The 23,852-nt window shown below is 35.9% G+C and overlaps 1 protein-coding gene across 1 annotated transcript; it reads left to right on the top strand.

Annotated features, from left to right (window-relative positions):
- The first annotated feature begins 14,215 nt into the window (after positions 1–14,215).
- LOC149751620 (uncharacterized) lies at positions 14,216–18,124 on the top strand. The gene is made up of 2 exons (XM_089926223.1): positions 14,216–15,530; positions 16,923–18,124. Exons 1-2 carry the CDS (start codon positions 14,216–14,218, stop codon positions 18,122–18,124), a joined length of 2,517 nt encoding a protein of 838 aa, XP_089782349.1.
- The last annotated feature ends 5,728 nt before the right edge of the window (positions 18,125–23,852 follow it).

Genomic DNA, 23,852 nt, shown 5'->3' with positions numbered 1-23,852 from the left:
CAAAAATTTATCATGCACATCATGTCTCCATATCTACTTCTTACAAAACAACCAACTCTATAATATTTATTTGATAACCTCATTACAAGTTATTCTGTTATATTCAAGCTTCCTGCATCGCTCATATGTCATAGGTCATGATGACTCCACTTGTGAATGTTTTTCTTTTTTCTAGGCTTGCTTGGATGAGTCTTCGTGATAGAAGGTAGAATATGAATCTCGTTTGAGGCACTCTAGGGCTCCTCGATATGAAGAATTGGATTGAAACTTCGGCATATGTTACTCAATATACTTCTTCCATAAAAGTAGGTGCATTCCTAGAGGTTAACCTTGCATGAGTAGTTCATATCTTCTACGTCATATATCATGATATTTGATGTAAACATGACAACCTCCATCTCTCTTCAATGTTTCTCTGCAAGACTTTCTCAGGATTACAGGAAAGATGTGTTTGGATACTATAACCTCGATTCCATCAATCATATATTATTTGTATAATTTGGAGCATGATATAATCAACCATCTAAGGTACGGAAAGATTCCGAGCCTCTAGGATTCAACTATTGAAACACTCTACCACAATAGATGTCATGGTCCTCAGCATGGATCTAGAAAGATTGCATTTGCTCAATGCTCCGACTTCGTATGCATGAGAAAATTTCTTGTTCCTGGGGCATCAACTATTAGTTTGCTAATTAGCTTTCTAAAAACATTCAGCCTTGAAGTATAGACAGCAGCATTTAATAAATTCAAGAGTCTCTTCCTCTTAGCTACGTGATAATGAACAAGCACCTACATGGAGAATTATCAAAGAAGCACATATGGGGCCAACACTATCGTAATATACATAGATATTTTAAAGTTGGAGTTTAAAATTTTGAAAAATAATGCTATAAACCTGATTTTTGAAGTTATCTTTGATATGATAGATACAATATGAGTGGTAACTACCAAGAAAGAACTTTGATGTTGCTTTAATAAATTCTTATAACTGCTAACCATGACAGTCACCGCAAGTATCTATCACTCCTTTCAAAATCCAATAAAACCACTTCCAATTGTCATCTATTTTTCCATCAACCACATCACATGCTATGGAGAATATATCATTATTTGTATCTTTGCAAAAAACACCAAGTAGTACTCCTACATATTTATGCTTTATAAATGTTTCATCCATGAAAATCAGAGGCTACATCCTTTTATGAAATCCTTGATTAAAGCATGAAATAAAATGAATAGACGGGTGAATCGATTTTCATTGGTTTCACACTCCGCTATGCTGTCGGGGTTGGTTTGAAGAATGACATCACAATACTAGCATATCCAGTCATAAAATAGTGATCTATGACTATAAAACTCCTTTATAGCGACATCTTTCTCATGCCAAGCTTTATGATATGATAATTCTACACTATATTTTCGACGAATATCATTTACCATATCAATCAGCCTACAAAATAGTATATCTTGAAGTTTATCTTTTACAATATTACAAACCCAATGCTTTGAAGCCTTAAGATAATATCAAACTTGCAAACCTCCTCCACATGTATGATCATAATTCATTATTTTAATTGAAAAGTTATCTTGATTTCCAAGTCGAGAAGCATAAATATGCCATCTACACCCCTTGTATGCATATTCCACGATCACACACTGACGATCATTCTTCATAAACTCAAAATCTCTACAATTTATGATGTAGAAGTTGTGAATTATGTTACAAGAGATTTCTATATCCTTTAACTCTTGACCATGGATCGTCTTAAGCATCCAAAGTATTTCTTTGACTTATTCCTCTTCAACTATAGCTCTTGTCTCTTCAACAACTTGACGAAAAGTACTTCAGCCGCCAAAGGAGGTAAAACAAGGTGAGCTATTTTTTCAAGCAATTTTGCAACGGATGCCTGCTCAATATTTTCGATAGCCCACTATGCCTGCAACATAAAGAGACAATTTCTTCAACATATTAGCAAACGATTTTATACTCAAAATAGATTATACATATATAAATCATAATTATTATGTACATGCAGCCACTAGATATGCATAACAAAACTAATTAAAAACAGAATACAAAAAAAAAAAAAAACCAAGAATTCATATGTTACTTTATGTCAATCACCATGTAAGTGCTTTCAGTCAAGCTTGACTGATAACCATCTCAATTATTACTACATTTAACTCGATATGTACTTCATGCATATTCCTAATATCTTTGTTGGCTCTGGCCGCCACAAGTATATTAGGATTGTTTGGAACATAGAATTTTACATCTATCACCGTAAGAGATAGATGCTTTTATCTCCCCACTATTTCATTGTAGATATGAACGAGAGTTGTCTTGTGAGATGGAAATGATGAGCTTCATTACCATAAAAGCGCACAGTCATGAAAACCAAGCTACTTATGTCCTTTGAAGCCATGACCGTTTGAATGCTGGATGAGTCTTTTTGAAGAGCAGGGATGAACTTTTTTTAAGAGATTTCTCTTTCCGAAGGAGGAAAAGGTGATTGTGAAATATATCTGTCTAGAGTTTTTTTATAGATTTTTTAAATGAGCTAGGATAAAAGAACAGTGCAATAGTGCCGGTGCGTGAGTTTTTTACAATTTTTTAATTGAAAGAGAAAAAGAGAATGACGAAACAGAGCTTGTGAGGAATTTCTCTATACAATTTCTTAATCATGGATTAAAAAAGAATGGTAAAACAGAGTATGAGAGATTTTCTGCAGTTTTTTAATGATGCAGGAAAAGAGAATGTTGAAACAGAGTGGGAAGAGTTTTTCTACAAATTTTTAATGCAAGTTGGGATTAATTTTCTACAAAAAATTTTTAACAATCGATGAAAAGAGATTGATGAAATAGAGTGATGAGGATTCTTCTTTAGGAACTTCTTTTAAGGATTGATGGAATAAGCAGAAGGATTTTGTTGAGAGAGGAAAGAGATAACCAAACGGGGAAGAAAGGATTTGGGAGTGCATGGGTGTGCGTACTTTCCTTAACGGAATGCCCAAACGGTGCTCTCCTGTCGGGAAACGTAGGCCGGGGTTATCACGGGTTGGAGGTATCGTTGGTTTTTTAACATTTAAAATATGATATTAGAGACTGCGAATTATAGCATAACATGCTCTGTGGATCGGAAATAGGAAAAGCGGTCAGCTCCGTAGATTTTTGTTGCAGATTTTGATGCTTCTTCTGCTTCGCCTTTCGTTTTTCCTCAAATTTTGCGTGCTATAATACTCAGGCTGCTTTCTGTTGGAGGGTGCCTTCAGATTTTGTTTTGTTTTCTCCTTTTTTTTTCTCTGTTTCCAATTTACAAAAAAAAAATAAACAGTGGCAAATGATATGATAAACAAGTAACAAAGCCATCCATTCCAGCGTGAAGCTTGAACATAGTACATGGTGAGTGTCTGTCTCTTTAGTCCATGCAAGTTCATAAAATTTGGAGAGGTTGGGAGCTTTAACACTGCTAGCAAAGCTAAGCATGAGTAGTGCTGTTAAGAAATAACTTGGATGCAAAAGTAGGCAAATAGCTCGGAAACCTTTCACCGATTATTACTTGTTAATATCAGGAAACCTTTTCTCACTTCCTCCAATTTACATCAAAACGAAAACAGGAAACCTTTGCCCATCCTTTCTGAACATAATCAAAAGCAGCTCACACAAGATGTTTTGCACGTGTAGCAGCCAGACTTGCCTAGCAAACTTTTGATCACCATCACTGCCGATTTCCATTCTCTCTACGTGAGATCACGAGCATCCTTTAGATGTTCCTTTCTTGTGTCTCAGTTACTTGTTAGGTCTTAATTGATATTTAATAATTTAAATGAAAGTTTAGTGAAAGCATCAATTGAATTAGGGGGACCGGGTAGTCCATGGTTTGCTGGATCTAGTAGGCATCTACGTGACCTAGAGCTTCTAAACCTTGATGGGTTGTGTTGCCACTGGAACCCATCCGACCAAGGCACCGAGCTGATAGAGTCACTAGAGAGTTCGGCTTATCTGTCATCTAGATTGGAAGGATCGAATAAGAGTCACTGCACACCTCCACGGTAATGATCTGGCGGCCGTTGCGCTTAAATGACGATGGCTGAATTGATTGCCCTTTCCCACTCTCCACATTTTGACCATTCTTAAGAGCTACAAGTGCTCGGGCACCGATCGGCCCTTGTGACTGATAATATGGCTAACATTTCTTGGTTTGATGAGTTCGAGCTCTTGTTTACCCAACTCTAGCTCCTTGATTGCCAATTGCGAGGTATCACTTAATTTTTTCACCATGCAATCCTTCTATTTACTAACCGATAATCTTTTATAGTTCCTTGGCAGTCTTTCTATCTTCCATCCTAGCTAGAGCCAGAGCCGAGCTGTTGGCCCAATCAGCTGATGCTTGTATTGGCCACTCATCAATCGATACTACTATAGAAGCGAGGATGGCCAAAAAGTTATTGCAATGCATCCTACCCATCCTGATTGACGGGCTTGTCTGCTCAGATAGTATGGATGAGTTTTTGAACTCAATTTCAATCTTAGAGCACTCAGCTTACCTTTCGGCAGATCAGGCTGATGATCTTCAACATAGACTAGCCAACATCTATGATATTCAACATCCATTGGCCAACTTGATTAAAGAAGTAGGTATTTTGAAATCACACACAAATGAATTGGAGGTCAAGGTCAATTCCTTAGAAGAAGAAATCAGGTTTGCTTTGAATACATACACTTCGGTCCAGCACAAACTTCACCCTTGGAAGGATTTGGTTGCATAGCACAGCTGACCGACACTTGTTGAGCGGTACAATTCATGAAGGAAGAACAACTAGAGCTAGAACACAACAACAAAGATAAATATATAACCTTGGACGTAGGTCAGCAACAGCTAAAAGTATGCAAATCTCAACTCCCAACCCTTTTGGATAGGGTAGTTGCTTCCGAGCTGATATCCCAGGCTCTTCAGGAGTGGGAGAGGATCAAAATTATTATGAGAGATCTTTAGGCTGCAGTCTAGCAGAGTAGGTTATAATTATTTGTATTGGCCTCTTGACCAACAACTAGTAGAATATCTTCTTGCTATCTAATATATATATATATAATTATTTTATTTTTTTTGCTTTCAGACCAAATTTATTATTTCGTCCATCTTCCAACGATCTTTTGCATAGTATTTGGATCCATGTTACTCATAACCTACATGAGAATTCTTGACTAATCGAATGGTCAAGCTTTATACCTTGTGGGATCTCCAAGTATAGATAAAATGACAATGTCTCCCAATATCTGGCTTCAATGCGCATAACAACCGAGCGATACATAGCATTTTCCTTGATGTGGTTGCCCTTATAATGTTTCCCCCATCCATAAGGGGACGACTGATTTCCTTTACCAAAACATGCACTCCTTCCTTGGTCCAACATGATCTCCTATACATAATTTAGGCATCTCGGCCAAAGAATTCTAAGAATACTGGATAGTTTTCGGCTTTATTTTCTTGATTGCCTAAAAGCAAATTGTTGTTCTGCTTTAAAAATTAATAGGCCAATTTTCCTTCTTCAGCTTCTTTATTGGTCAAGTTCACCATAGTCTTTATCATAGCCTGTCGTGGCTAGTGACTTTTGTTGTTTAACAACAAAACGAAACTTTTCACTATTATTCTGATATGATCCAGCTCAAGGACTTTGACAAGGACAAAGAAGATGCTCAAGATGATGTGGAGATTCCAATTGGGCCAATCACAAGAGCTCGGGCCAAGAAACTTCAAGAAGCTGTCCAAACTTTATTAACTCAAGCCCAAAGAGAAGGTTCTAGTCTACATGAAGATTTGAACTTGAAGATGGTTAATATGTGGCAAGTCCATTTCGACAATATTCAGCCCAATTAATTATTTAAACATGGAAAAGAAGAGTCTAATCCTTTCAAATTTGGACTCCTCTTTATGGTGCATTTATCATAGGCTTTTAGAAGGCTGAAGGACATTTTTGAGGCTTGCAAATGAAGGTTGAACCTAGTCAAAATGGTTGGGAGTTTTGCTGCAACTTCCCAAGGTTAATTAATTGCTGCCAAGACTTTAAGTAGTATTTCTTTCATCTTCACCAACTTTCATTTAATGTTTTTCTAGTTGGTTCAATGCACCCAAGGCTTGTTTTACCTATAAATACTTGGTGTTTTCACTTGTAATCAAGCAATTCCGAAATATAATCTTTTTTTGTGAGAATTTTCTCTCTATTGTTCTTGTGTAGAACTTACGGTAGTTTCAAGTACAACCACTTGAACCTCCAACCCTTGATAATATTGGTTTCTGACTCTCTATAGTCACGGGGTCAATATTCCTAATCCTTTGATAATATAGGTTCTTGCTCTTTATAGTAACGGGGTCTATATTCCTTTCCTTTTAACCTTTTTGGACGATCTGGGAATTGATTTTTTAAACTATTGTTGTTGGGTCTCACGGCAGGTTCGTTGAAGTTTGCATCATTTGGTATCAGAGCCAAAGTTTCCAATCAGGTTACCTATCCCTTATTTGCTTTTATATTCTATCATTTATATTTTTTTCATCCTTTGCATCATTTGATATCATTTCATCCATAACCATTTCATTTCTATTCTCTACCATTTCTTTTCGTGCTTCATCTTTGTTGATATTGCTGTTGTTTCTATTATTGAAAGAAAATCATAAAAAGAGGAGACTGAAGTTGTAAAACAAAAAAAAAAAAGACAAAAAAAAAGAAAAAAAAAAGACAACAAAAAGGGGATCAAAAGGAGTTAGAAGGTTAAATGTTTTGAAAGAAAAGAAGGAGAAGTTTGCTTTTTATTATCATCTATTTCTCATATTTCATCTCTATATATCCATCATTCAACTTTTCATATCCATTTGCTTTCTTTTCATATTCTTTGCTTTTCTTTTCATATCCATTTCTTCTCATCATTTATGTTCCTAAACTCTTCACACGTGTTGCTTCCATATTGACTCCACTCAAAAATCTGTATTTTTAAGTGTGTTGGTTTTTCATTTGCTTTGCTTTGAAATTTACCTTAGTTTTCTCAAGAACTTTTAAGAGAAAATTGAGTAGTAAAAGGCAAGAGTGTGTGAGATCATCAGAGGGAAAAAGCCAAATCATTGTGTGCAAATACGAGTGATTGAGTGAAATATATTTGAGTGAAACACGTGAGGGAGTGGTGAGGTTCTTTTCATTTTTACAACATGTCTTAAGGCGGAAGTGAGGAAGCACCAATAGACACCAAATTGAACATTCAAGCTCTACAACAACAATTCCAGCGGATGAATGCCCAACTTGAAGAAATCCGAGAACGATTAGATCATAATGACCAACAAGTGAATCAAATACAGCAAGGCACTATGCCACGAGGGAGAAGGCAAAACAGACGTCCCTCCATTCCTCTAGCTGATCATGTTGATAAGGTGAAAATGAAGAATTTGATGATGAAACCTCCCTAGCTTCCATACGAAGACAAAGAGATCATAGACCAAGACGACATCGCCAGCACATGCATCAAAATAGAGATGTTGTCGATCGCAACACAGGTTCGATTAAACTTTCTCTCCCACCTTTTCAAGGTAAAAATGATCCTGATGCTTACATTGAATGGGAAAGAAAAGTGGAACTTGTTTTCGATTGTCATAACTATTCGGAGGAAAAGAAAGTTAAGCTTGCAGCTATTTCTTTTACTGACTATGCAATTGTTTAGTGGGACCAATTGGTTCTAAGTCGAAAAAGAAACCGAGAGATTCCAATTGACAATTGGGATGACATGAAAGCTGCCATGAGGAGAAGGTTTGTTCCTTCACACTATTATAGAGACTTACATTTGAAGTTGCAAAGTCTTAAACAGGGAACAAAATCTATTGAAGAATACCATAAGGAGATGGAAATAACCATGATTCGTGCCAATGTTGAAGAAGATAGAGAGGCAACAATGGCTAGATTCATTTGTGGTCTCAACCGTGAGATTGCGAATGTTGTGGAACTACAACATTATATGGAAATTGAAGATGTGGTCCACATGGCTATGAAAGTTGAGAGGCAACTTAAAAGAGGAGGAAGATCATCATCCAAGCATGAAGCTGCTGGTTCATCTAATTGAAAGTCCAAATGGAGTCCTACTCCAAAACAAGAAGAAAAGCCTACTTCTAGGCCTAAAGAAGAGAAAACTATGACCAAACAATCTGAAAAAGGTACTTCTTCCAACCAAACTCAAAAAAATCGTGATATTAAATGCTTCCGATGTCAAGGCTTTGGTCATATTTCTTCTCAATGCCCAAACAAGAGAACCATGATCTTGCTAGATAATGGGGATATTGTTTCTGAAGAAGAAAATGATAAAGAGTCTATGCCACAACTTGAAGATGCTAGTGATATAGAACAGGCTATTGTTGGTCAAGCCTTAGTTGTTCTTAGAGCCCTCCATGTTCAAGCTCAAACAGACAATGATAAACAACAACGTGAGAATATCTTTTACACTCGCTGCCATGTCAAAGAAAGAGTTTGTGGTTTGATAATTGATGGTGGAAGTTGTGTGAATGTGGCAAGCAAGCTAATGGTGGACAAGCTAGGGTTGAAGACTCAAAAGCACCCTCATCCATATCGACTTCAATGGCTTAATGATAGTGGAGAATTAAAAGTCACAAAACAGGTACTTCTATCTTTTTCCAATGCAAGCAAGTCACATATTGCTTGGAAGACCTTGGCAATTTGATAGGCGTACCCTCCATAATAGTTACAAAAATAAGTACAACTTTACCAAGAATGGCAGAAACATCACTTTGGCTCCTTTACCCCCTCATCAAGTTCTTGAAGAGCAAAATCAAGTCAAGAAATCTATAGCAACCAGTGCTAAACAAAGTAAGGATGAAAATGAGAGTACAAAAGAAATTGTGAGTAAAGAATCTGATGAGAAAAGTGAGAAAAAGAAAGAGGAAAAAAAAGTGAATTTCTATACAAAAGAAAGAGAGATTAAGAGAGCTATGGTTTCACAGAAGCAAATGATGTTGATCTTGTATAAGGAAGCTTATCTCTCAACAACTAACCTTGATGATTCTTTGCCTAGTACTGCCATATCTCTTTTACAGAAATTTCAAGATGTTTTTCCAGAAGAGATGCCACCAGGATTGCCACCAATTAGAGGCATTGAACATCAAATTGACCTAGTTCCGGGTGCCCAAATTCCAAATAGACCAGCTTATAGATGCAGCCCCGAAGAAGCAAAAGAATTGCAGAGACAAGTTGAAGAGTTGATGAACAAAGGTCATGTTAGAGAGAGCATGAGTCCATGTGCTGTTCCAGTTTTGCTAGTTCTCAAGAAAGATGGAACTTGGAGGATGTGCATTGACTGTCATACTATCAACAAAATAACGATAAAGTATCGTTATCCTATTCCCCGTCTTGATGACATGCTTGATGAACTCCATGGTTCCACTATCTTTTCTAAAATTGATTTGAAATCTGGATATCATAAAATTCGAATGAAAGAGGGAGATGAGTGGAAAACTGCTTTTAAAACAAAACATGGACTTTATGAGTGGTTAGTTATGCCCTTTGGATTAACTAATGCACCCTACACTTTTATGCGCTTAATGAATCATGTCTTGCGTAAGTTTATTGGAAAATTTGTGGTTGTCTACTTTGATGACATATTGATTTACAGCAAGAACTTGCATGAACACTTAGGGCATTTAAAGAATGTTTTACTTGAGCTAAGAAAAGAGCAATTGTATGCTAACCTTAAGAAGTGTACATTTTGTTTGGACAAAGTTGTGTTTCTTGGCTTTGTTGTAAGTACTAGAGGTGTAGAAGTTGATGAAGAGAAGGTAAAGGCGATCAAAGACTGGCCTACACCAACTACCATCACCAAAGTTAGGAGCTTCTATGGCTTGGCGGGATTCTACCGAAGGTTTGTTCCAAACTTTAGCACTATAGCTGCTCCATTAACAGAAATCATCAAGAAAAGTGTTGAATTCAAATGGGGTGAAGCACAAGAGAAAGCATTCAACACCTTGAAAGAAAAGCTAAGTTCTGCCTCTTTATTACTTTTACCAGATTTCTCTAAAACTTTTGAAATCGAATGTGATGCTTCTGGTATTGGTATAGGTGCTGTCCTAATACAAGACAAGAGACCCTTGGCTTACTTTAGTGAGAAGTCGAGCGGAGCTGCCTTGAACTACTCCACCTATGACAAAGAACTCTATGCATTGGTGAGAGCATTAGAGACATGGCAACACTACCTATGGTCAAAGGAGTTTGTTATTCACACCGATCATGAATCTTTGAAGCATTTGAAGAGCCAAGGTAAGCTTAATCGAAGGCATGCTTGTTGGGTTGAGTTTATTGAGATGTTCCCATATGTTGTCCAATACAAGCAAGGTAAAAATAATATTGTTGCTGATGCTTTATCAAGAAGGTATATTCTTCTATCTACTCTTTCAGCAAAATTTTTGGGATTTGAACATATCAAGAAGTTGTACCCATAAGATTCTGAGTTTTCAACAGTTTTTGAAGCTTGTGAAACAAAACCTTTTGAAAAATTTTACAAGCAAGATGGGTACTTATTTCGAGAAAATAAGCTTTGCGTTCCGAAGTGTTCTTTACGTAAGCTTCTTGTCAGGAAGTCTCATGAGGGAGGATTAATAGGACATTTTGGTATTTTTAAAACTCTGAAAATTTTGAAAGAACATTTCTTTTGGCCTCACATGAAAAGAGATGTTGACAGAATTTGCAACAGATATGTCACTTGCAAAAAGGCCAAATCAAGAGTGAAACATCATGGATTATATAAAGCTTTACCTATTCCTAGTCACCCTTGGACTGATGTTTCTATGGATTTTGTTTTAAGTTTACCTAGAACTAGAAGGGGAAAAGATTCAATTTTTGTTGTTGTAGACCGATTTTCTAAAATGGCACATTTTATCCCTTGTCATAAAACTGATGATGCCGTTCATATTGCTGAATTGTTTTTTACGAAAGTTGTTCGTCTTCATGGTCTCCCTAAGACAATTGTTAGTGATAGGGATGTTAAGTTCCTTAGTCATTTCTGGCGAGTTTTGTGGGGTAAGTTGGGAACAATTTTGTTATTTTCTACTACTTGTCACCCTCAAACAGATAGTCAAACAGAGGTTGTGAATCGGACTTTAGGTACTTTGTTGCGTGCTATAATTAAAAAGAATTTGAAGACTTGGGAAGATTGCATTCCTTTTATTGAATTTGCTTATAATAGAACTGTGCATTCTTCTACTTCTTATTCACCATTTGAAGTTGTTTATGGTTTTAACCCATTAACTCCATTGGATTTACTTCCTTTACCTGTTAACAAGATTACCAGTTTAGATGGGAAGAAGAAAGCTGAAAAGGTGAAAAAAATCCATGAAGAAGCACGCTAACATATCCTTAAACGAAATGAGCAAGCTGCTGCCCATGCTAATAAAGGAAGAAAGGAAGTCATTTTTCAACTAGAAGACTTGGTTTGGGTACATTTTCGCAAAGAGAGATTCCCTAGCCAACGAAAATCAAAGCTCAATCTACGTGGGAATGGTCCTTATGAAGTACTGGAAAAGATCAATGACAATGCTTACAAGATTGATCTTAAAGGTGAGTTTGATATTAGTTCTACCTTTAATGTTTCTGATCTTTCTCCCTTTTATGCAGATCTTGATTCGAGGACGAATCCTTTTCAAGAAGGGGGGAATGATATGATCCAGCTCAAGGACTTTGACAAGGACAAAGAAGATGCTCAAGATGATGTGGAGATTCCAATTGGGCCAATCACAAGAGCTCGGGCCAAGAAACTTCAAGAAGCTGTCCAAACTTTATTAACTCAAGCCCAAGGAGAAGGTTCTAGTCTACATGAAGATTTGAACTTGAAGATGGTTAATATGTGGCAAGTCCATTTCGACAATATTCAGCCCAATTAATTATTTAAACATGGAAAAGAAGAGTCTAATCCTTTCAAATTTGGACTCCTCTTTATGGTGCATTTATCATAGGCTTTTGGAAGGCTGAAGGACATTTTTGAGGCTTGCAAATGAAGGTTGAACCTAGTCAAAATGGTTGGGAGTTTTGCTGCAACTTCCCAAGGTTAATTAATTGCTGCCAAGACTTTAAGTTGTATTCCTTTCATCTTCACCAACTTTCATTTAATGTTTTTCTAGTTGGTTCAATGCACCCAAGGCTTGTTTTGCCTATAAATACTTGGTGTTTTCACTTGTAATCAAGCAATTCCGAAATATAATCTTTTTGTGAGAATTTTCTCTCTATTGTTCTTGTGTAGAACTTACGGTAGTTTCAAGTACAACCACTTGAACCTCCAACCCTTGATAATATTGGTTTCTGACTCTCTATAGCAACGGGGTCAATATTCCTAATCCTTTGATAATATAGGTTTCTTGCTCTTTATAGCAACGGGGTCTATATTCCTTTCCTTTTAACCTTTTTGGACGATCTGGGAATTGATTTTCCAAACTATTGTTGTTGGGTCTCACGGCAGGTTCGTTGAGGTTTGCATCATATTCTCTTCATAGTTATTCCTTTTCGTTTTGCAAATGGCTTTAATATAGCAGCCGCTTGGCATGAAGCTATCTTCAACAAGCCACATCTGTTTTTATCCGGATAAGACTGGAGTTGTATGGCCACTTCCTATAGAAGATCTACCGGTAGATTGCTTGCTATCATTTGACAAGCATCCATCATCTTCTCAGCAATACAATGGTAACTATGCAGCAAAGTCCCATCAAGCATGCCATAAAAACCTGTTGATATCTTTCTCCATCGGAGGAAGACAGGGTTCGTAAGTTAATGGCAAGACTGATAGATGTGCAGGCATACCACTATGTTCAAGCAGCCAAAAAGAAGATAATTGAAGGACGGATAATGAAAGTAGTGTGGGTCCAGATATCTTGATCTTTAAGAATTTTGAGTACCATCACACCACCATTCAGAAGATAAATTTGAATAGAGTATAACCAGAGTTATGGTAGAAGAAAACTACGTTACAACTACTTCTAGGATAGAGTCCTACTGGTAATCTAAGATAATGTAAGTGTAAAGTAAAAATAATCAAGATAAAACTGGATTAATTAATATGCCCAAGGTCCCTTCTTTTAGAGTACCAATCACTTATTTATACTAGAAAATAATCAATGCTTAACCATGCACTCTTAGCAACAGTTTACTTTTATCCTTGATTTCTGGCAATTCTGGTAACTGACGTTACTTGTCCTTCCACTACACATGTTTGTTAAAACTGCAACCAGACTTTGCACTGCTATGTAAGATCGATAATTGCACCCAGTCGGGCTTAACTTGCCATTAGCCTTTATTGGGCCTATCTCAAAATATTTTTTCTCTAGTTGGCCTATCGTATGATCTTCTATGCCTCTCTAAACTGGATCGGACAGCTCACCTTATGGCTTATTTATTTACTTTGGTGTATCAAACAGACCTTTCACCAGCAATATGGGCTATCATACCAGCTCTAGATCTTGGCTCAAAGCTAGAGGTTCCTGTTTGCTCCTACTGTAGAGTTGCCTTGTATATGATGATCCATTGGTGTTAGGATATGATATAAATAGAACCTGTTGGAATATTTCAAAATTCCGAGTCTGCCCTTCTTTGTCTTTTGTCTTTTTGTCTAGTGTACTTTCTTTAGTCCCACATTGGAAAGGAACAAAACTCAAAAGATCCCCCCCCCCCCCCCCGCGGGTGTGGGCTTGAGCCAGGTTTCTTTTTGCCGTTTTATTTTTGAATTATTTTGTTTGATAACGTCGCGTCTTTTGTTTTGTTTTATCTCTTGATAAAACGTCGCGTCTTTTAAAAACGCCCGTATCTTTTCAAAACGCCTCTTCCTTTCTTTTTAAACCCTATCAGATCCGAGGATTAAGAAAAGAAATCTTATCTTCCTCTCTCTCTATTTTTCCTGCGTTCCCGAGAGTCTTCTGTTTTCTGTGTTCCCGAAGAGGACTTCTCTGTTCTATCTTCCTGAGCGGTTCTGGGCTGTTCGATAGTATCACTGCATCTGCGGGTGTACGCTTGGAGTGATCCAGTTGTTGTATCCTGGAGGATAGGCCGCCATTACCTGCTACACCGAGATCCATTCTCCGAGGGGCGCGATCTATTCTTAAGGACAGTGAAATCACGCCTCAACTGATAAGTTCTTCCTTCTCTCCATCTATAATTTTTACAACAATCTTAAGAATAGATAGATCGACATGGATTCTGCTATGATTACTGCTAGATCAATTTCTGATACTTCTAAAATTGAAAGTTTCAATGGTATGTATTTTAAGAGATGGCAAGAACGTGTTTATTCTACATTGGATATGCTTAATTTTGCTCGGTATTTAAATCAGTCAAAACCGATAGAAGGGTCTGATGATTTTGACACTAAATTCAAAGAGTGGGAACATGGAAATAAAATCTGTAGACATACAATTCTGAGTACACTGTCAAATGAACTTTTTGATGTCTACTGTTCATACAAAGAAGCTGCAGAAATTTGGGAAAATCTGAATAAAAAATATGTGTTAGAAGATGCTGGAGTACAGAAATATGCTATAGGAAATTTTCTGCACTTTCAAATATCTGAGGATAGGGATGTGTCATCACAAATCCATGATTTTCATAGGCTGGTTACTGATCTTAAAAATGAAGACATAATACTTCAAGAAGTTTTCCTAGCCGGCTGTCTGATTGAAAAATTACCTGAGTCTTGGAAAAATTATAAAAATAGCATGAAGCACAAAAGGAAACATATGAGTCTTGAAGATGTTATTGTTCATATTAGAATTGAAGAACAAAATCGAGTTAGAGACCGAGAACAATTGGCCAAGGAAATGACTTCCAAAGCCAATGTAATAGTCAGCAAACCAGGTGGGTCTCATTCAAAGTCCAAGAAGCCTTATCTCAAAAATGATAAGAAACCTAAGTTCCAAGGTCCTGGTTTTAAAAGAAAAGGAACTTGTTTTGTTTGTGGAAAACCTGGACATTATGCTAATCAATGCAGGTTTAGAAAAAGGAATGATATATCTGCTAAACCAAATGCTAATTTGGTGGAGACAGATATTATTGCAGCAGTTGTATCTGAAACCAACATGGTTATGGCAGCAAAGGACTGGGTGGTAGACTCTGGGGCTACTAGACATATTTGTGGCAATAGGAGTGCGTTTACTTCCTACACTCCATTGAATGAAGGCGAAGAACAAGTGTTCATGGGTGATTCGAGACCCTCGCCAGTGGTTGGCAAAGGAAAAGTACTCCTCAAGCTAACATCAGGAAAAGTCCTTTCCTTGAATGATGTGTTGCATGTTCCTAATATCCGTTGGAACTTAGTATCTGTATCTTTATTAGGAAAAGCTGGAATTAAAGTGTATTTTGAGTCTGATAAAATTGTAATGACTAAGAACAATGTTTTCATTGGGAAGGGTTATTGTAACCAGGGTTTATTTGTCTTGAATGTAACCGAAACTATGAATGAAAATGCATCATCTTTTGCTTATTTGATTGATTCTGTTGATGTATGGCATGGTAGATTAGGACATGTTAATTTTTCTTATATCAAGAAAATGAAAGACCTAGGCTTGTTAAATAATATTACCTTTGGAAATGTGAATGATAAATGTGAAGTGTGTGTAGAATCTAAATCTACTAAAAAGAGTCATAAGTCAATAGAAAGAGAAACTGAATTACTTGGATTAATACATTCTGATTTAGGAGATTTGAAAAACACTCCAACTAGAGGAGGAAAAAGATTTTACATAACTTTTATTGATGATTATTCTAAATACACTAAGGTATATCTACTTAGGACTAAAGATGAAACTTTTGAAAAATTTCAGCAATATGTTACTGAAGTAGAAAATAAATTTAATAAGAAAATTAAAAGAATAAGGACTGATAGAGGAGGAGAATATGAGTATAATCTCTTCAATAAATTTTGTGAAGATAAAGGTATAATCCATGAGATTACCCCACCATATTCTTCTGAATCTAATGGAGTTGCTGAACGTAAAAATAGAACTCTAAAAGAAATGATGAATGCTATGTTAATAAGCTCAGGAGTACCTCTTTATTTGTGGGGGGAAGCTATTCTCTCTGCTTGTCACATTCAAAATAGAATACCTTATAAGAAAATTGGTAAGACACCCTATGAGTTATGGGAAGGTCATGTACCTAACCTTACATATCTTAAAGTGTGGGGGTGTTTGGCCAAAGTTCTATTACCTGAACCAAAGAAAAGAAAGTTGGGACCTAAAACCTTTGATTGCTTATTTATTGGTTATGCATTAAATAGTGTTGCTTATAGATTCTTGGTATTAAAATGTGAATCTAATATTATGGAACCCAACACTATAGTAGAATCTAAAAATGCTGATTTCTTTGAACATATCTTTCCTATGAAACTAGGTAAAGGAAAAACTGACTCTCAGTCTCATAATAAACAAGAAAAGGAGGCACATGAAAATTATGAAATTGATTTAAGAAGAAGTAAAAGAACTAGAAAAGAGAAAAATTTTGGAAATGATTTTTACACCTTTCTTGTTGATAATGAACCTCAAACTTATAAAGAAGCAATAGCTTCAGCTGATGCACCTTTTTGGAAGGAGGCTATTAATAATGAAATAGAGTCTATTATGTCTAATTATACATGGACCTTAGTTGATTTGCCTCCAGGTGCTAAATCAATTGGTTGTAAGTGGATTTTTAAAAGAAAGTTAAAACCAGATAATTCAATTGATAAGTTTAAAGCAAGATTAGTAGCAAAAGGATACTCACAAAGAAAAGATATTGATTATTTTGACACCTTTGCACCAGTTTCTAGAATTTCATCTATTAGAGTACTCATTGCATTAGCATCCATTCATAATTTAATAATTCACCAAATGGATGTAAAAACTGCATTCTTGAATGGAGAATTAGATAAAGAAATTTACATGGAACAACCTGAAGGTTGTGTTGTTCCTGGTAATGAGCACAAAGTTTGTAAATTAGTAAAATCCTTATATGGATTAAAACAAGCACCTAAACAATGGCATGAAAAATTTGATAAAGTATTGGTATCTAATGGCTTTCTAATTAATGAGGCTGATAAGTGTGTTTATAGTAAGGTTGTTAATAATGTTGTTGTGATCATATGTTTGTATGTTGATGATATGCTTATAATGGGAACTGATTTGAATATAGTTATAGATACTAAAAAATTTTTAGCTTCAAATTTTGATATGAAAGATATGGGTGAAGCTGATGTAATTCTTGGGATTAAAATAACAAGAAGTTCTAATGGACTTATGCTATCACAAGAACACTATATTGAGAAAATTTTAAGAAAATTTGAGCATTATGATAGTAAACCCGTATCTACTCCATATGATGCTAGTATACATTTAAGGAAAAATAAAGATAATGGTATTTTACAAATAGAATATGCTCGCATCATTGGTAGTTTAATGTTTTTAGTTAACTGCACTCGTCCTGATATTGCTTATGCAGTAGGAAGATTAAGTAGGTATACTCATAATCCTAGTAAGGACCATTGGAGTGCTGTTCATAGAGTACTAAGGTACTTGAAAGGAACCATTAATTATGGTTTGTTATATCGTGGATTTCTAGCTGTACTAGAAGGGTATAGTGATGCAAATTGGATCTCTGATTCAGATGAGATGAAATCCACGAGTGGATATATCTTTACTCTTGGTGGGGGTGCAGTATCTTGGAAATCATCCAAGCAAACATGCATCGCTCGGTCTACAATGGAGTCCGAGTTTATTGCCTTAGAAAAGGCAGGTTCTGAAGCTGAATGGCTTAGAAATCTTGTGGGAGATATTCCATTATGGAATAAACCAACACCTTCTGTGTCTATTCTTTGTGATAACCAAGCTGCTATATATCGAGCTAAGAATAAAGTTTATAATGGGAAGAATAGACACATAAGGTTGAGACATAATATTGTAAGGCAGCTGCTTGATGATGGGATTATATCTCTTGAGTTTGTAAAGTCAGAGTTGAATTTGGCCGATCCTTTGACAAAACCACTAGGTAGAAAACTAGTGAGTGAAACATCGAGGGGGATGGGACTAATGCCTATATCAAAGTCAATAACGACAGAAACCCAACATGTGTGATTGGAGATCCCATGAAGAATGTTCATATGGGTAATAACAAGTCGCTAGTTGACTGTGAGTACACTATCGTATTTAATTTTGGAAAATCCATCCCTATGGTGTAGATAGTGCAAACTGCAGTAGATAAGGATGAGGTAAAGCTCTTAATGGATACCATAGTCCTTTAGGATGGTGTGTATACCTGCAGTACACACTTGATGGATCCACCTATATGGGTGTGGGAGTGGGGCCGCTTCCTATGAGAATTAGGAAGTTCTCTAAAGCACTCATGAATATCCAGGTAAGGTGCATGGCCTATTTGCACCAACCCGTTTAGAACAAGCCCAGAACTTGAGAGGTCAATATGGGCTATGAGTCACTGTTTTACATAAAGGACTTTTGGTTCATAGAAATTTCATGTTTCACCAAAAGTTCTGTAAGTCATACTTACTAGTCCTAAAAAATGGTTCATAGTCTCAAAGACACCAATTTGATGCATTGAACTCTCGCGCTCGTTAACTTATTATTGAATTTTAAAATATGTGGGGGATTGTTGGAATATTTCAAAATTCCGAGTCTGCCCTTCTTTGTCTTTTGTCTTTTTGTCTAGTGTACTTTCTTTAGTCCCACATTGGAAAGGAACAAAACTCAAAAGATCTTTATATAGTATTCAACCTTTTAACTTGGTGAAGCAAAGAAAGAAAGTAGCCCACGCGCGCATGAGCCCAATGGAGGTCCAAGCCAAAATTGGCGAATCCGATCCGGAAACGTTTAACCGGGCGCGTTGCGATTATCACGCGCAGGGGGGACCCCCCGCGGGTGTGGGCTTGAGCCAGGTTTCTTTTTGCCGTTTTATTTTTGAATTATTTTGTTTGATAACGTCGCGTCTTTTGTTTTGTTTTATCTCTTGATAAAACGTCGCGTCTTTTAAAAACGCCCGTATCTTTTCAAAACACCTCTTCCTTTCTTTTTAAACCCTATCAGATCCGAGGATTAAGAAAAAAAATCTTATCTTCCTCTCTCTCTGTTTTTCCTGCGTTCCCGAGAGTCTTCTGTTTTCTGTATTCCCGAAGAGGACTTCTCTGTTCTATCTTCCTGAGCGGTTCTGGGCTGTTCGATAGTATCACTGCATCTGCGGGTGTACGCTTGGAGTGATCCAGTTGTTGTATCCTGGAGGATAGGCCGCCATTACCTGCTACACCGAGATCCATTCTCCGAGGGGCGCGATCTATTCTTAAGGACAGTGAAATCACGCCTCAACTGATAAGTTCTTCCTTCTCTCCATCTATAATTTTTACAACAGAACCTTCCTATATTTGATGGGGCTAACTCATGTATTGTTCATGATATCCTAGATTATATTCTTAATAGGGAGCACATTGGTTTATTGAAATCATATACGAGTGAGGATTAGGCTATCTAATATAAAAACCGTTATACGATGCTATGTTCATATCAGGATAAATAAATAATCAGTCATGGGAGTCCTGCGACTTGGGAAGTTGCTAATATTCTAAAAACTAATTAGTTGGTTTGCAAAGTTATTACACTCAATATTTAATTGTTTTATAAAAGGTTTTTGCATAAATTGTTTTCTCTAAAATGTATCTAACATGATCTAGGATTCTGATATGCCATGAAAATGCATGATTAAAGGTTTGATAGTATATATCTTCTCAATGATCATGCAAAGAGAATAGAATGATAGGGGATCAAATTGTAGCACATAGCTTGCACAGAAACACGGAGACCATGAATTTCATTTTAGTTCATTAAGGATTAGGTAATGCTATATGGGTACCACATCTCGTACCGAGTCTCTAATGTTTGACATGGTGGACCTAAAAAGATAGGTTTTTCATGAGACTAGGAACCCAAATTGGCCTATCTCAATTTTTCTTATTTTTATTTTTATAATTTTTTACCGGATATCAATTAATGATCATGTTATTAAAATGGTGAGTTCTTGATTGATGTGTCATCCATTCTCCTTCGCACCGGCTTACACCAAGCCCAATATCATGAGACCACTTCTCTAAATTTTTATCAAAAAACTAAAAAGATACATCTCAACTACTTGTCGTATCTCAAAGAGAAAATTAACACTTGAAAAACTTAATAAAGCATTGAAAAGAACAAAATAAACATTTGGCTACTTGGCGTATTTGCAAGCAGCATCCCTATCTAGGTAAATGTTTCTCTAAAGGAAGCACCCATGCAGCATGGCTCATGCATCTTTCATTTTAATAGTTTTATACATGAAGATCAAGGAAAAATTTAAATCAATCAATCAACAGATTTCAAGAGATGAGGGATGGAGGTTCTGCCTAGAGATCCACAGCGAGGATCTTTACAATAGTTTTTTTTATTTTTTTTCGTACATAGAAGGAGAACACCAATAGCAAATAAGAAGCTGAAGAGAAACATGAAGAAAACATGGGAAGAAGAGAAACAAAGCGAAGAGAAACCCGGGGCATCCAAGTTCAGCAGCAGGACGAAGTCAAAGGAATAAGAGAATCTCCCCTCCAATCCACCTTAGAATCCGTGCTTGCAAACCAGTCAACAGCAGCATTAACCTCACGAAACACCTGTTCCACGTTAAAGAACTCAAGAGAAGAGATCGGCAAACGAATATCATTCAAAAGAGGGTTTAAAGATCTGTTAAATGAGATGTTCCCAATCCAAGATATCACCGTTGCCGAAGGATCTTTACAATGGTTTGCGAAAGCAAGCTATTCCAACCTTTTCCTCTGGATGCTAAAGTTTGTGCACCATTTTACGGCGCACCACATGATTATGTGGTCGTTGTCTTCTTTTGAAAAAAAAAAGAATGAGTGGTTGCGGGGATTTGGAACCTCATTTAAATTCACCGTCCTTTCAGATATCGATGGATGAACAGTCTCCACCGACGCTAAGATACAATGTCGAGATGGAGATTGTTAGCTTTTTGGCGTATAAGAATGAAGAGTTGAGCTTTCAAAGCTCTACAAAAGACCGGAATATAATGAAATATTGCATCTGCTGCTGTTGTTTTTTTTTTCCCCTTTTTGAGAGGGGGGACCTTCTTATACCGTAGGGATCAAAATCTGTTAGGACAAATACCACTCAAGAAGTGAACCCTTAATCCCTCAAATGGATCCATCCTTGGCCGAGAGCCGCTTCAAGAACTCGTATGTAGTAATTATGGCGGTCGCCGACACCAACGTCGAAGCCCACCTCGGTCCCCACTGCTGCTGCCCCCACCATTGCCGCACTCGCCCCCTGCACCACCATCGATGTCCTGTAGTTCGGTCTCAACCGCTCTCCCCTGCCTCCGCGGCCGCGGCCGTCCTCTGCCGCCGTGGAGAGGCGACGGAGGCCACCGGCGTAGTAGTCGATCCCATCGCGGATGAGCCGCTGCGAGTCGGAGTAATAGTCGATATGAAGAACGTCGGGACCTCATGGTTAGGGGATCGGAAATGGAATTGAAGGCGGAGGATGGAGTTTAGGTTGGGGTTGGAGTTAGGGATTACTCTTTGTAATTTATAATTTGTAATTTGTAATTTGTAAATATGCTTTCTATGTTATTCTTATTGTAAAAGATCATTTGATAGAAGAAAAAAAAAACAAACATCATTGTTCTTCTTTTGTTGTTCCTTTTCTAATTTTATTCTTTTTTATAACTTGTTGGGGTTATCTACCTTATGGCATTAGAAGAAGAAGAATCAGAAAGAACTAGTAATAGAGAAGAAAACTGAAAATTGGACATTTTTTTTAAATTAAGTTTGTTAAATTTATTTTTGGCAGAGGTTAGAATGTCTGGTAATCTCTCTCTCCAGCTAGATCCAGACTTTTTCTTTTGGCCCCTAGAAAAATTAATTAGGCTTTTTAAATATTTTTTAAAAAAATAACTCTAACGAAGCGTCGTTAGAATAAGTATTGCTGACACATTAAAGCGTCAACAAAGCTCCCATTATTGCCGACACTTTATAAAAGCTCTACTTCAAAAAGCTTTACTAAAGCTCTATTTTTGAAAGCTCTACTCTATCAAGAGTTTTGCCAAACAGGGCCTAAATGTTTATGCTTTTAATGATCTAAATATCTCGTTATATATTATTATTTTATTTTGAAATTTATCTACAACTACCATTCATTACGAAAATAATAGCGTCGCCGCTGATTGCAAATTTTGTGATGATAGTAAAGTTTCACCACCAAACTATTGTTAGTAATTTTTATTAATAAAAAATATTTTCATAGAAAAATTTCATCATCACAAGTATGATGCAAATTTCATATAATTTTGATAAAACTTTTACGTGAAGATTTTTACTATACTGTAACAAAAAATTATTATTACTAACAACTCGACAACTCCTGATAGAAGCTATTCTATCACCAAATATTACTATAATTATCATTCAAAATATATAGAAATTAATTATCTGTAACTGTTGTTGGTGACAAAAAAATCATGTCATCAGTAATTGCAATTTTATTGATGAAAATTAAAGTTTTTCATTTAATAATGTTACTAATTTTGTAGAACAAAAATTATATTCGTTAAAAAAATTTGTCACCATAAATATGATACCAAAAATTGTGGTTACTAGATAATAGTCTATAATTTAAGTATTAAACTAGAGTCTGATTCAACTAAGGTTCGGATCACTGATCTAACCTGATTTGAATTAAAAATATATTAAAAATTAAAGTATTTAAAGTATTAAAAGCCATCTACATTAAATACCATCATTACTTTCTAATGGCAGCATGAATAAAAGTAATCATAAATTATGTATTTTTAAAGAACTTTAAAAAATATATACACATATTGAAATATGTAAATTACTGATATTTCAAAATATTTTAAATAAAAAGTTTTAAAAATATTATGAAGAATAAATAAAGTGATTCATTTTTTTGTCAAAAGGAAGAGAAATGAACTTTATATGAAAATAACTAATTATGAAAATATGAATTACCATAATATATTTAAAATGAGCCTATTTTTATAATATGAATAAGTTGGAACAATTATGATAAATCATAGTTATATATCAGAAGTTAATATTATCATAGTGCCTAAGTAGCACACAATAATCTAAGAGATCTTGGGTTCTTTCTCTTTTTTTAAATTGTAAGTGTATATTCAGACTTCTATCCGAATCCAATTCAAGCCGAAAAATGAAATAGACTCTATTGGATAATATCCAACTTATTTTCAACTCTAAGTTTTATCGAATATTTTAGTGACAAAATTTTCCTACTTTTTTGTGATGAATGATAGTGTTACAAAAATATAACTTTTTTGATGATGAGTTTGTTTATGTTACCATAAATTAATATTTAGTGATGAAGAATATCCTTCATCGACAAATTTATTTTACTTTTTGTGATGAATAATATTGCCGAAAAAAGATAATCTTTTTAATGGTGGGTTTGCTAACATCATCATAGATTAATCTTTGGTGATGAAAAAAAATGTTATATCGTGATGAAATTGTCAATTTGTTGTAACAAAAACTATTGTCACCAAATATTTTACTATTTGGAGATTTTTTTATAATTAAAATATATATATTTGTTGATGAAACATTTCTATCATCACCATATATCTTAGCGGCACACTTTTTTTGACGAGCATCATGGAATTTTTTTTGTCACCAAAAACTTTTTATGATTTGGAGGAGCGCTTCATTTACACTACAGCGGTCCATGGGGTCAGCAGAGGGCTTTCTGCACCTTATGAGGTGGAGACCGAGTACTG

This window comes from Phoenix dactylifera, chromosome 11 (assembly GCF_051530095.1).
Source record: "Phoenix dactylifera cultivar Ajwa chromosome 11, Ajwa_hap1_PhDact_Kaust_v1.1, whole genome shotgun sequence".
Classification (NCBI taxonomy): Eukaryota; Viridiplantae; Streptophyta; class Magnoliopsida; order Arecales; family Arecaceae; genus Phoenix; species Phoenix dactylifera.
The sequence above is the reverse complement of the archived record's forward strand: the minus strand, read 5'-3'. Positions and strand labels throughout refer to the sequence as shown.